Source organism: Festucalex cinctus, chromosome 16, assembly GCF_051991245.1.
Source record: "Festucalex cinctus isolate MCC-2025b chromosome 16, RoL_Fcin_1.0, whole genome shotgun sequence".
NCBI classification, from domain to species: domain Eukaryota; kingdom Metazoa; phylum Chordata; class Actinopteri; order Syngnathiformes; family Syngnathidae; genus Festucalex; species Festucalex cinctus.
Window position 1 is genome coordinate 14,917,707 of NC_135426.1, and position 11,562 is coordinate 14,929,268.

Below are 11,562 nucleotides of genomic sequence, written 5' to 3' on the forward strand. Positions count from 1 at the left end.
TCTGTTTCAGATTTGGAGACTGACAAGTTCAGAAGCTTCAAAATCTCTTTTATATGAACTCTGAAATGTACAACCACAAAGCAGTCTTATTACATCTATAATCAAAACACAAACGTGTTATTACAGCATACAGAAATGACAGTAATTGTCCTCAAATTTATCTGGTTTACCTTAACAAAATCTCTTAAAGTGAGATTTAAGTGCAAAATGTTTGCCAACAAAATATGTACAGTTAAGCAGGATCCTTTGTTCTTCTACAGCAAATGAGCAGTAGTCTCTTTCCTGTTCCCTTTTGTTTTTTTCTCCGACCATACAGTAAAAAGTAGAACAACAGCAGGTACGATAAAGGAGCTGCGGGAATGTCTTAATATCAGCAGTTACATGTTGAGAGGCAAAGAAGCGAAGCACGCGAGGGAGGGGTTCCTCAGTTGTGCGTCGCGGCGCTGCACACTCGGCTCATGTGACACTGGTGGCAGAGCAGATGAGAGTCCAGCGGGAAGCACTGCGAGCCGGGCTTATCGGAGAGCTGCTTGCCACACTCCTGTGGGGAGGAGATAAGGAATGCGCGCGGGAAGTGATGTCAGCTTGCGCAAACAAAAGGGGAGGAGGGGAAAGGGGGGGGGGGTATGTGCGCGTTACTCACCTCACAGTGGTAACACTCAAAATGGTAGTCCTTGTTCATGGACACGACCCTGAGGATCTCCTCGCTGCCCTGCAAAACAATTCCAGAATGAATCACTTTCTAGACGAGACAAAGCGTAATTTCTGCAAAAATTGCATGGGAATGCTGAAAGCTGAATGCTAATAAAACATTTCCCAAGCGAGATTTGAACCAAACACACTTGCATGTCTCCGTAACGCCGGGCAAGTATTTAACATGTGAGCCAACTTGGTTTGTTGAAAATCATTGCTAATGGCCTATTTATATGGAAAAGTGTCATCTGAAAATACCCTCCATTCATTTAGATGGAAAAGTGGAACTAATGATATCCAATTGAAAAATGTGCCACTGAAAAGTAATGATATGTATGGAAGTAGGCGTGCAAAGTGGGACTTGGAAAAAGTTTGTCAGTCCCATTGAAAATGAATAGGGAAAGTGGATATTTATGATATAATCCAAGATGCCGTGAATTTTTTAAACAAGTTGAAATTTGAACAGTGTAAATCGGATGTATAATGTGGACGTTTTTGAACATCAAAAAAATGTGGAGAATAAAATGTGCCTGAAATAATAAAGAATCTGAATAATGTGGGAATGCTTTTCAGCATTCCTACAATTAGGAATTGTGCGGGAACGCTGAACTGAAACGTAGAAAATGTGAGACTTTGGGAAAATGGAGGTACATTTATAAAATATCTGAATTTTGGAGTTTTATTGCGAAATGTGGAAGATGAAGCGTGACAAAAAAAAAAAAAAAAAAACTTAGTGGCCACCATAGCACTCACCTCAGTGGGTAAGATGGGCTGCAAACAGGCAGCGCACTTTGGGGCAAAGGTCCTGCAGAAAGGGAAAAAGTAAACGTTTAGAAAACCAGAAATGGCTAAGTGATGTGGAAGAGTGTACAAGATGCAGATACTTGTTGTAGTCGGTCACGCAGTAGATGTTGCTGTGCTGGTCCACAGTGAACGGCACCCCATCCAAGGCCTTGGCGCACACTACACAGCGGAAGCAGCCGGGATGATAAGAATTCCCCAGCGCCTGCAGGATCTGAGGCCACAACCGCAATTATTAGACTTTTGTTTCTTTTTTTTTTTTGGGGGGGGGGGGGGTCTGCATTTTTCTATGGGAATTTGGGAGTTCAGATATCAGGAGCTGAGGAATGCAACTGCTGTCCCTTGGGTCTTCCGCCATCGGTTCCCACCAAGCTGGGAGTGTCAGGATGGAGAATTCGGGATTTGTTCATTCAGAAGACGGCGACACACGCCTTGGGGAATCTTCTGGATTTTCTCATGTATTCAGAGCTGTGGTCTGAATACATCCACTAAAATAAATCCTTTATTTTTGGAAAATGTCACGGGAAAGCAAAAGAGGGTACAACCGTACTGTGCTGTAGATTGAAAATGTGAAATTCTTCAAGAAGTGGCACTGAACATTTGCATAGTTGGCAGAAATTGAGAAATGGTGATGGTTTAATTTTATTTGGAATTTTTCTCAAAGAAAATGTGGAATTGGGGGAAATTCTGTTAGCAATACAATCATGAATAAATTACATTTAGACAATGCGACCATTAAATTGTAAAAAGAAAAATATCTCCAACCTCTTTGGGTTTGGGATCAGGAGAGAACACCTCACCTGTTCCAGAATGAGGTGGCCACACACGCTGCACTTCTCGGCAGCGGCCTGGAATCCGGAAAACTACAAAGTACAAGAACAGCAATGAGGAGTTGGCAACAAAATAACAAAAACAGAATCTCACCATGTAATCTTCTTTGCAGTACACCAAACCATTGACATTGTAGAAGTCCTTGTTTCTCAAGGCGCGTCCTACAAAAACAAAACCGTTTCAAATCCATTTTGCCGCTGGTTTACTTTTACATCCGTATTTTTGACTCACCGCAGGACACGCAGGTGAAACAGCGCGTGTGGTAAAGACTGTCCAGGGCTTGGCACGCATTGTCTGCTCCGTATACACCTTTACCGCACTTGATGCAGGTCCCTAGTGGGGGGACAGAAATGGGGTGTTGAAGTCCCGGGGGTGGGATTTGTTTCGCTTGTTCACACTGCCTGTGGGGGGTTTCACACCCAGGAGCCAGGACCGTTTGCTCAGACGCTGCTAACATTAAAGGGAAATTCCAACACTTCCTGTTGAAATTCCAACACTTTCCCTTCACCCATCTTCAGAGAGGAAACATGCCACAAAATGGTGGGAGTCCATCAGGATGGAGACCTGCTGGAGGAATCACGGAAAATAAACCAAACCAGGAACCATAGCTAGTTTTTTGCTAATTAGGTCGGTCAGCATTTACTACTCCATTAACGTGCTTTTCAAATTGCAGGAAAAGCACCCAGGCGGTCCGAACGATGCGGTCGTCCCCACCACCCCACTCCACCCCATTCCCTGTGATCTATTCCGGGATCTGCCCACTTTTTCTTTTTTTTTCTTATGTGGCTGAGGGAGTGCCACACAAACGGAGCATTCCTGCAGGCCGCTCAATATTGGCACTGTCTGAACACTCAGGTCCTCGAAATAACCCGTCTGGAAAAAGGCGGAGACTCTTGACATAAGAAAAGGGAGGAACGCACACACTCGCCAGTTAGATCCAGGCTTCACTAGAACACGCGCTCGCCGGCAAGCCTCAGCTCACTGTTATGCATACACTTACTGGCGAGATGACACTGGAGCTCTAAAGAGAGTGTGTTTAAGTGCTGTTTGATCTCACTGACTAGTGTGCAATGCCAGACATCTCGCCAGTAAGTGTATGCAAGACGGGTACTGGGTTTTGCTGGTGCACTGCTTAGAGTGGGAGCCGCATTCTGACTGATGTTAGGCCATCTCTTCCATGTCGCTCAGCAGGCTGACTCTCTCCGGCAAGTGTATGAGGAAAACCAGGCTGAATCTCGCCAGCGAGTGTGTACTGCGGCCATCTACTCTCTTCTATTTGCGAAAGTACAGAGGGGGGGGCTAAACTTGTGTTTTACACATACACTTACCGACGACATGACGAAAGGCAAAGCTCATATTTCTTCCCAATAGGCCAAACGCTACGCCGGTGCACGTCCCCTGAGGGAACGCATACCTGAGCAGAAAAACAGGCTGCAGCACACCGCCCCTACATCCACACGCTGTGGAGCATTACTGTGGCCTGAAGTCACCAGGGGAAAACACACCCTGCCACAAAGAAACGGCTCACACACACACACACACACACACATTCATCCAGCCACCGTAACGCACACAAACACAACACACACACTGCGCCCTACGCAACCTTGTGTGACTCACACTAGTGGCTGGCGTTTATATCCCAACCATGCAATTTTCTCCTAGAGTGTTATTTTGAACAGTAAATGGCCAGCATCAGGTAACTGCGAGCAAACCTGGAAATGATTTTTACGATACCGCCTCAATGATAAGTTCATAATACTAACTTGAAAGGGCCCGTCTCCAACTTGTGTGGATCAGTTTTTCAAACATGTCGGCATGTCCCAGCAGGTTTGATGCGGTTGCGTGTGGCGGAATAAATTCACTTCACCAGAATTTGGGGCACTATGTGACGTTGAGCGCACCTCTGGCCAAAGCCAAAGTGCGGCAGGGTTTTTACTTTCTGGTCCTGGATTTGCCCCCTCTGCTCTTGACCTGCTCAAGATAACTTTTGGTGTGAGTTGGTGCCATAACACTGACTTCACTTAGTTAGCATTTGTCTCATGGAACAAAATCTGGTACCTTCAAATGTAAAATGTGTCTTACCAAAGAATTCCTGACGGTTCTCAGCGGCGTCTCGTCCGGCGGTAGCCCCGATATCTTCCTGAGCCTCGAGCGGCGGCACGTTGGCCGACGATGGTCCCAGCGCCGGGCCCGGTTTGGTCAGAGCCACGGAGTGCTCTTTCAGCATCAAGCCCTCCAGGAGACCCCCACCTTCGAGCGCAGCATCTCTCAGAAGAAGCCGGGTCAGCTCTTCTTGGTAGCGCATGCCGGGCAGGTCGGAGTGGCGGCTCTTCTCGCCTAGCGCAACTCCCCCTTCTTTGCTTCTCACCCCCGATCGCTGCTCATCCCACCACTCGGGGCCCGCCTGGTAGCACGCGGCAGCCGGACTTCCAACCGCCGGTGGGTAGGAGTGCCGACTGTCGTGGGCGCCTTGACGCATCCCGCCGTCCAGGTATTGAGTCCAGGCCTCCACGGGGGTCCTTCCGTACACGGGCCCCGTCTGCAAAGAAGGGGACTGTTGCTGCGGTGGGATTGAGTACCGGGAGTCGTAGCCCAGGCTGATTCCGCTGGTACGGTTGCTGCTGCAGCGGCTCCCCATGGGACTACCGCCCCCTCCGCCGCCGCCACCTCCGCTGGCCGTGCTGGAGGCAAAGCTGGATCGGGGGCTGACCAGCACGGACTCCTGGAGGCTGAAGGATGAGCACGGGCTCAGGGTGGGTCCTGGGGGATAGAAGAAACCATCGGCCGGACGGAGCGGCGGATGAGACAAGGACGCTGGTCTCTGGCTCTCCCACAGTTCGCTCCCCGTGCTCAGGCGTTTGTAGAACAAAGCCTCCTGGAGGGAAAGCCTCTTGTGTCTCTCCGGTTCTGAAAGGAATCCAGTCTCGGCCGTGCCTCTGGGAGCTGACCCGTAGCCGACGGCACTGGGATACGGGGGAGGCGGTGGTTGGGAAAGGAGCTGCTGCCTTCGGACTAGCTGCTGGAGCTCCAGTGAGTAGCGGCGCTGGTTCAGGGACGCCTTGTGACCCGGAGCGTCGCACTCGGGGCCAGACTCTCGCCTCAGGTGGGAATCCAGGCCTTCGCCCAGGTAACATGAGGCCCTTTGCTGGGGGGAGCGACGCCTCAGTGGCGCCAACGTGGAAGGGTGAGGCGCTTGTTCTCCATCAGGCTGGATGGACGAGGGCTGAGGAAGCTGAGAGGGCGACATTCCCAGACCGGAACCTCCGCCACTGTTGTTCCCGTTGCTGTTGTTGGCATTACCAACCGCGTCATGTTTCTTCTTGGAGCTGTGGAACTTGACGCTCCCCGAGTCTGTGAGCTTCAACTTCTCCAGCAACTTGCTTATTGGCCGATCCATGACGAAAAACACTTTGCCCTACTGGTCTTAAACACTCAAATGCAGCTCAAAATGTACTACTCTGAAATGATTAACTGCAGAAAATAAATAGATAAATAATACAAGGGCAGCAAGGGGAGGACTCAAGACATGACTTAATCCTTACTACTTTGCCATCATATGGACAACCTACTGGCGCGGGTCAGAGGAAGCACACATCCAGGACACTTCTAGCGGTCGAGGGCCTCCTTTGTGGACCCTCGCGTGGCTCCACATCTGCATCGTCCCCAAGTCTTGCTAAAATCTACTTTTGACTCAACGTGATGGGAAATTGTACTTTCTTTCATTGGTTTGCCAAAAAATTAAAGATATTAAAGACAACAGATCCGCCTGTGCACGACTCACCCGATTCCTGCCATTCATCCCAGGAATTAAAAAAACAAAAACAAAAAAACCTCACTAGTAGTCCACAGAAAGCTTATGCATTCCTCGACCCCGTCCAGCAGCGGAGAAGTTCAGAAAGACAAGGAGAACTCTGTTCTAGCGACTCGTTTCCGTCTCAAAAGACCTACTCGGTATAAATAAAATCCCTCCCAGAGTGCATTGCACGGTCGACAACTTTCTTTCTTTCTTTCTTCCCCTAAATAATGACTTACCTCCCCCTCTTTTTTATAACAGTCATGCTAGCGCTGAATAGATTAGATAGTTCCGTCTAAGTATTTTCAAACTAAAATTAGAGTCACTTTAGTTCTGTTAACACTAAGCAGACTGCGGCCTGAGTGTTTTATTTCGAAGGAAAGACCATGACTCAGTTGTTCTATTGCCGTCTAGCTTGCCGCTTCCGTCGTTTCCTTTATCAGTCAACGGCGGCGGCTTGTTACCCCCTTCTTCGCCCCCCCCACCCCCTTTTCTAACCGGAACACCTCATACGATTTAATACGAGTCCTAATTTTATATTCTTGTATGAATCACAGCTTTCCGACTTTATTTGACGCGAAGAATTATCAAAAGAACCGAGACAGTGCTTTCTTTGGGTGGCACTATTTGATTATACCAGCAGCCTGTGGAATGCGCGGAGGCACACTGTCGGAGTGCGGCCTCGGGGGAGATGTGGAGCCCTTCACCCCGGAGTCCCCCCCGCCGCCGTCGGCCTTCCAGAGCACACTCGCCCCGTTCGCTTCGTCGCTTCGCTTGGGCCTGCGAGTGGCAACTTGTCTGAAAAGCTAACAGAGGAATTCTTCTGAGCTTAAGTGTCGCAGCCATTCCAAATAATACTTTGGATAGCAACAAATACATTAACACCGAACGATTTTCACCGGGAAGCACGTTATTTTTATAACCTACTATAAAGCATTATAAATAAATAAATAAATAAATAAATAAATAAATAAATACTTGTCAGGTTTACATAGACATTAAATATTTAAAAATACATTTTCAAACTACATTCTGTTTGTGCCATTAAATATGTTTCCAACACTGCATTAAAAAACTACAAAAAGTACATATAATCTCTACTGTATTGCCCAGGATTTATTAGACGTGAATGGAAACTCAAGCTAAATCGCAAAATGTTCTATATGCCCCCACTAATCTAAATATTGTTCTCTTATTTATATTGTCGAAAAATAATTACACATATTATTCTCCCCGGGGGAGAATAATATGCGTAATTATAAATAATATAATAATATAAATGTGGCATACTGTAGTGATAAAAGTGGGGGTTTGGGCAATGTAAATACTGTAGGTGTTCTAAATGAGCGGAACACTTTGAATTTATGAATGGTTTGAATGAGTTGAAGAATGTGAAAGCATTCAGGTTAAAACAAATCTTAAACTGGAATGATCGTGGAATTTTTCTTATCGAAAATTAGAAATTTGCGAAAAGTGGGATTAGGGGTTGAAAATAAAGTTGCCCAGGTGTCCTGAATGACTTTACAATAGGAAAATAGTTTGAGAAATATAGAAGATAAGACGGGCAAAAGTGGTACGATGCAGTAATCGTCAAATGTTTACGTCTGAAGACCACAGAGAGAAAACTAAATTAACATTTTTGGCATCATCTGTAGGCCATTTCGTATAATTGCAGCTACCTGAATGTCTTTTCGCGTCACCTGGTGGCCATTTGTTGTAAATGCAGGCAACATGGCTGCCCCCATAAGGATGTCCATATTGTGTTTCTCCGGTAAGACAGAGGATATTTTATACTCGTGTTGAATTGATTTGAAATCGTTTCGTTTTTGTGTAATAGTAGTAGTTTGTTACAATTTTAATCTCCAATACACACGGCAGCGACGTCGTCTTAGCGTGGCTAACAGCAAATGCTAACAGTGTCATGAGTGCATCCGCTTCACTTTTGTGACTTGTTTCTTCTTCTTGTTTTTGTATTGCAGCGTTAAGACACTCATTCCGGGAGTTGAGCACGACCCGGGGAGCCCAAGGCGGACAAAAGTGGAGGCTCGAGTAAGTTGTTGGATTCCAATGTTACTCGTGTCAAATTCAACGACTCCCCGTCTATTCGCAAACTAACCCAATCGCGATATTAGAAGTCCAAAAAAACCCATTATTGTTCACCTTTATAACCGCCCCGTTATTGTTTTATATTTGTTATTTAGGCATGGACTTGCACGCAGTGGCAGCGAATATGGACCTCTAACAGATCTACCTGATTGGTCATTTGCAGGTACACATTCGCCAACACAAACATATGTCCCTTTAGTGCAGTGCTTCAAATAGTGGGGCGGGCCACCCCCAGGGGGGCGCGAGGCTCCATCAAGGGGACCTCGGGGAACATGTTTTTTTTTTTTTTAAATTATATTGATTTTTTTTTTTTTTTTACTGTCCTAGAAAAAAGTGCAATTGCAACTCCACTACATTAGGGGCAGTGGCGCTCATTTTTGGCAGAGTGTGCGCAGGGAGCATTCGCTCGGTGGTGTCGGGGTTTTGTTTGCACTGAGCATGCGCGCTTTGCACACAGCAAATAAAAAATTAGCACAAATTATTTTATATTTTTGTTTTGCAGGTTAAAGTTTTTTTTTTTTTTTTTATATTGTGCTCCTGAGTTAATGTTGGTGATCAGTTTGAATGCATTATTATTTATTGATTTTATGTAATTGTATTTTTCCTTATCATATGGTTTGACATGGTTAGTCAAAAAATGTTTATCGTCTAATTAAGAATTTAATTTTATTCTTAAATTTCAGATGCACTTTAAATCTTTTCTGTTACAGTTAATAAAGCCATTCTTTGTTGTAAGTTGGTCCATATTTCTTTCTTTTTTTATTCTCTTATACGTTAATACGGATACAGTGTTATGCCGAGGTGTGCTTATAACAATTTTATAAATTGACAAATGATACTATTTATAGTTACGGGGGGGGGGGGTTCTTCTTACTAGGGGGGGGCATAATTGAGAAGCACTGCTTTACTGTTACTGTTATTACTATCTAATAAAGGATCAGCCAGGTTTCAATTATGCTTGCATTGGTTTGCAGATGGCAGGCCAGCACCACCAATGAAGGGCATGTTGAGGAGAAGGCAGGAGAGGGAAGAATTGGCAGTAAGTATTATTATTATTATTATTATTATTATTATTATCATTATTATTATTATTATATCAATAAGCCACCGTTTTAAAGGGATTTTGCATTATTAAACTACAAAATGCACATGGGCAGTGTTAGGTATTATTATTATTATTATTATTATTATTATTGTCTACTCGGGATCTCACAGAGGCGCATCGTGATGCTCGATGCCGAGGTCGATCGAGGCATTGAGTCGTGGCGGGAAAGGGGAGAAGAAGCTCAAAGAATGGAGGAGCACAAAAGGTCTCTGCTGCTCAAACCTAAAGGGAAGCTACTAAAGAAGAAAAAGGAGCCTCACAGTGAGAACTAGCCTGGCGAATAACACCCGCTTCCCCATTTTCTTATTGTGAAATGTCCAGTTATGTGTGGCTCTTTTATGGAATAAATTAGTTCTCCTGAGTTTGGGCCGTCTTTTGGTATTTTCTGTTGTTGACGTTTTTCCAGCGTCCACTGGAGGGCAGCATTTCTTAAGTAAAGAGTAATCTGAAGGATCAAGCGCCATTTTGTGGACTTTCTTTGCAAAGAGAGGGACTTGGTTTCAGCCTCTTTACAGGGGTGGGCAAATACGGACTTTAATCTGAACCACCAAACATTTACAATATCAAGATTCATTCAATATTTGTTGTATTTTAATTTAGATTTTTAATGTATTTTCTCATAGCAATGTAGCTCATTTGTTTACTGTAAATAAAATGTAATTAAAAAACACTTTAAATGAAATAATTGGTTTAGATATTTACTGTAGATATTTTAAAGTAGTGAACACGTGGTGTAAAATGTTTTCTTAAATTGATCAATTTATTGGGAAAAATAAAATTAAAAAATACACGTTTAATTTTTTTTCTTAATTGGTTAATTTGATACACATTAGTTGAATGGTTATTCAATTAAAAAAGGTATTTTATCGTGGAAAAAAATAAATAAATAAATCTTTACATATACATTTAAACTTGTTCTTTTAAGTTAAGTTATTATGTGTAGTTATAATTAATACTTATATTTACTAGAAATAATTTTTACTTTAATAAATTTGATTTTTAGATGTATATTTTAGTGAATAATTCACAAATTGTTTATGGTAAATAATTTAAAAAATATATTAAATGTCATAAAATCATTGGTTTGTAATGAATATTTAATTTATTTAAAAAAAAAGTAAAACAAATTATACGGTTAACATTTATCATTATTTGATCAATTGAACAATAGCCCTCACCTGTCAGTTTTGAAAATACTCCTGAGCCTCAAAGTTAATTATCATTAATTACCCAAACATTGAATGAAATTAAACATATTAAATGCATATTTTCAATTCTTTACTCACATTTTTTATTTACAATAAATCAAACAATGATCCGATGAGTTAAATGTGTCACGATGACTTAAAAAAATAAGTACATTTTAATTAAGTAACTAAATGAATACAACTAATTACACGGGACTCTTGATCTTGCTTCATTATGGAGCTTGATGGGCTGATAACTTTTGGGTATTTACATACAAAAGACGCACACCATAATGAAATTATTTCTCGAAGTACCAAGTAGGGGTAAGTGGATTTCAGATCATGTTTTGCGGTTCAGGTCGCACCATAGGCTACTTAAGGTGTAAATGCCGTTTTTACAGATGGTGCTTAAAAGCAGAGTCAGCAGTGTGGCGGTGTGACTTCCAAACAATGTTTACCCAAAGAGGTAAGACCACCATAAACACTGCTTTTGCTGACCAAACTGGAGGTATTGTGAGAATGTCCCGAGTGGTCCACGTGAGGCCTGTTTTTTTTTTTTTTTTCTCCTCCCTTTTTGCCCTGTCCCTCTCCCAACTCATTCCTCACTCCTCGCCTTGTTTTGCTTTTGAGGAAATGAGAAGCAGATGTTGGCTATTGTGAGGAAAAAGAGGGGGGAGGGGATGATGATGAGGTCTGTTTGGGTGAAGGCAAATCAGCTGACAACACAGGAAGTATATTATAATGTATTATTTTCTATTAAGTTATGAATATTCGCGCTAGACTTTCTCCTCATTTTTGGGGGTTTCATGGTTATTCTAATTCGGACAAAAATATTTTTCCTCAAAATTCTACCCACAATTCCTTATTATGAAGCATGATTTATTTTTTTCTCAAATTTCTTATAAAAAAAAATTGTAAGAGTCAACAGCTGGTATTTCGCAGTGTATCAAAAGGGGTGCTGCATCGTTATTATTATTTTTAGCAGATGATTTCCTGACTTGGAAAATGTAGCAAGTGAGGTGCCACTATGTAGGTCACCCAAA

At 43.2% G+C, this 11,562-nt stretch overlaps 2 protein-coding genes across 2 annotated transcripts; one reads left to right on the forward strand and one right to left on the reverse strand.

The window, feature by feature from the left end:
- Nucleotides 1–31: 31 nt before the first annotated feature.
- On the reverse strand, nucleotides 32–6,524 carry ajuba (ajuba LIM protein). Its single transcript, XM_077498912.1, has 8 exons — nucleotides 4,411–6,524; nucleotides 2,557–2,658; nucleotides 2,419–2,486; nucleotides 2,295–2,357; nucleotides 1,578–1,708; nucleotides 1,447–1,498; nucleotides 644–712; nucleotides 32–541 (listed from the first exon to the last, which is right to left on the reverse strand). Exons 1-8 carry the CDS (start codon nucleotides 5,723–5,725, stop codon nucleotides 425–427), a joined length of 1,917 nt encoding a protein of 638 aa, XP_077355038.1. The 5' UTR covers nucleotides 5,726–6,524; the 3' UTR covers nucleotides 32–424.
- A 94-nt stretch (nucleotides 6,525–6,618) lies between these two features.
- mrpl52 (mitochondrial ribosomal protein L52) lies at nucleotides 6,619–9,693 on the forward strand. Its single transcript, XM_077500107.1, has 5 exons — nucleotides 6,619–7,892; nucleotides 8,101–8,170; nucleotides 8,323–8,390; nucleotides 9,202–9,266; nucleotides 9,443–9,693. Exons 1-5 carry the CDS (start codon nucleotides 7,805–7,807, stop codon nucleotides 9,602–9,604), a joined length of 453 nt encoding a protein of 150 aa, XP_077356233.1. The 5' UTR covers nucleotides 6,619–7,804; the 3' UTR covers nucleotides 9,605–9,693.
- Nucleotides 9,694–11,562: the final 1,869 nt, after the last annotated feature.

What these genes read in the sequence shown, in the direction of transcription:
- ajuba (XM_077498912.1), bottom strand. Translation starts at nt 5,725, where the DNA reads ATGGATCGGCCAATAAGCAAGTTGCTGGAGAAGTTGAAGCTCACAGAC. An exon ending in TTTCACCTGCGTGTCCTGCG is followed by an intron (nt 2,487 to 2,556) that starts GTGAGTCAAAAA and finishes TTGTTTTTGTAG; the next exon opens with GACGCGCCTTGAGAAACAAG. An exon ending in TTGAGTGTTACCACTGTGAG is followed by an intron (nt 542 to 643) that starts GTGAGTAACGCG and finishes TCCTCCCCACAG; the next exon opens with GAGTGTGGCAAGCAGCTCTC.
- mrpl52 (XM_077500107.1), top strand. Translation starts at nt 7,805, where the DNA reads ATGTCTTTTCGCGTCACCTGGTGGCCATTTGTTGTAAATGCAGGCAAC. An exon ending in GGACAAAAGTGGAGGCTCGA is followed by an intron (nt 8,171 to 8,322) that starts GTAAGTTGTTGG and finishes TTTGTTATTTAG; the next exon opens with GCATGGACTTGCACGCAGTG. An exon ending in AGGAGAGGGAAGAATTGGCA is followed by an intron (nt 9,267 to 9,442) that starts GTAAGTATTATT and finishes GGGATCTCACAG; the next exon opens with AGGCGCATCGTGATGCTCGA.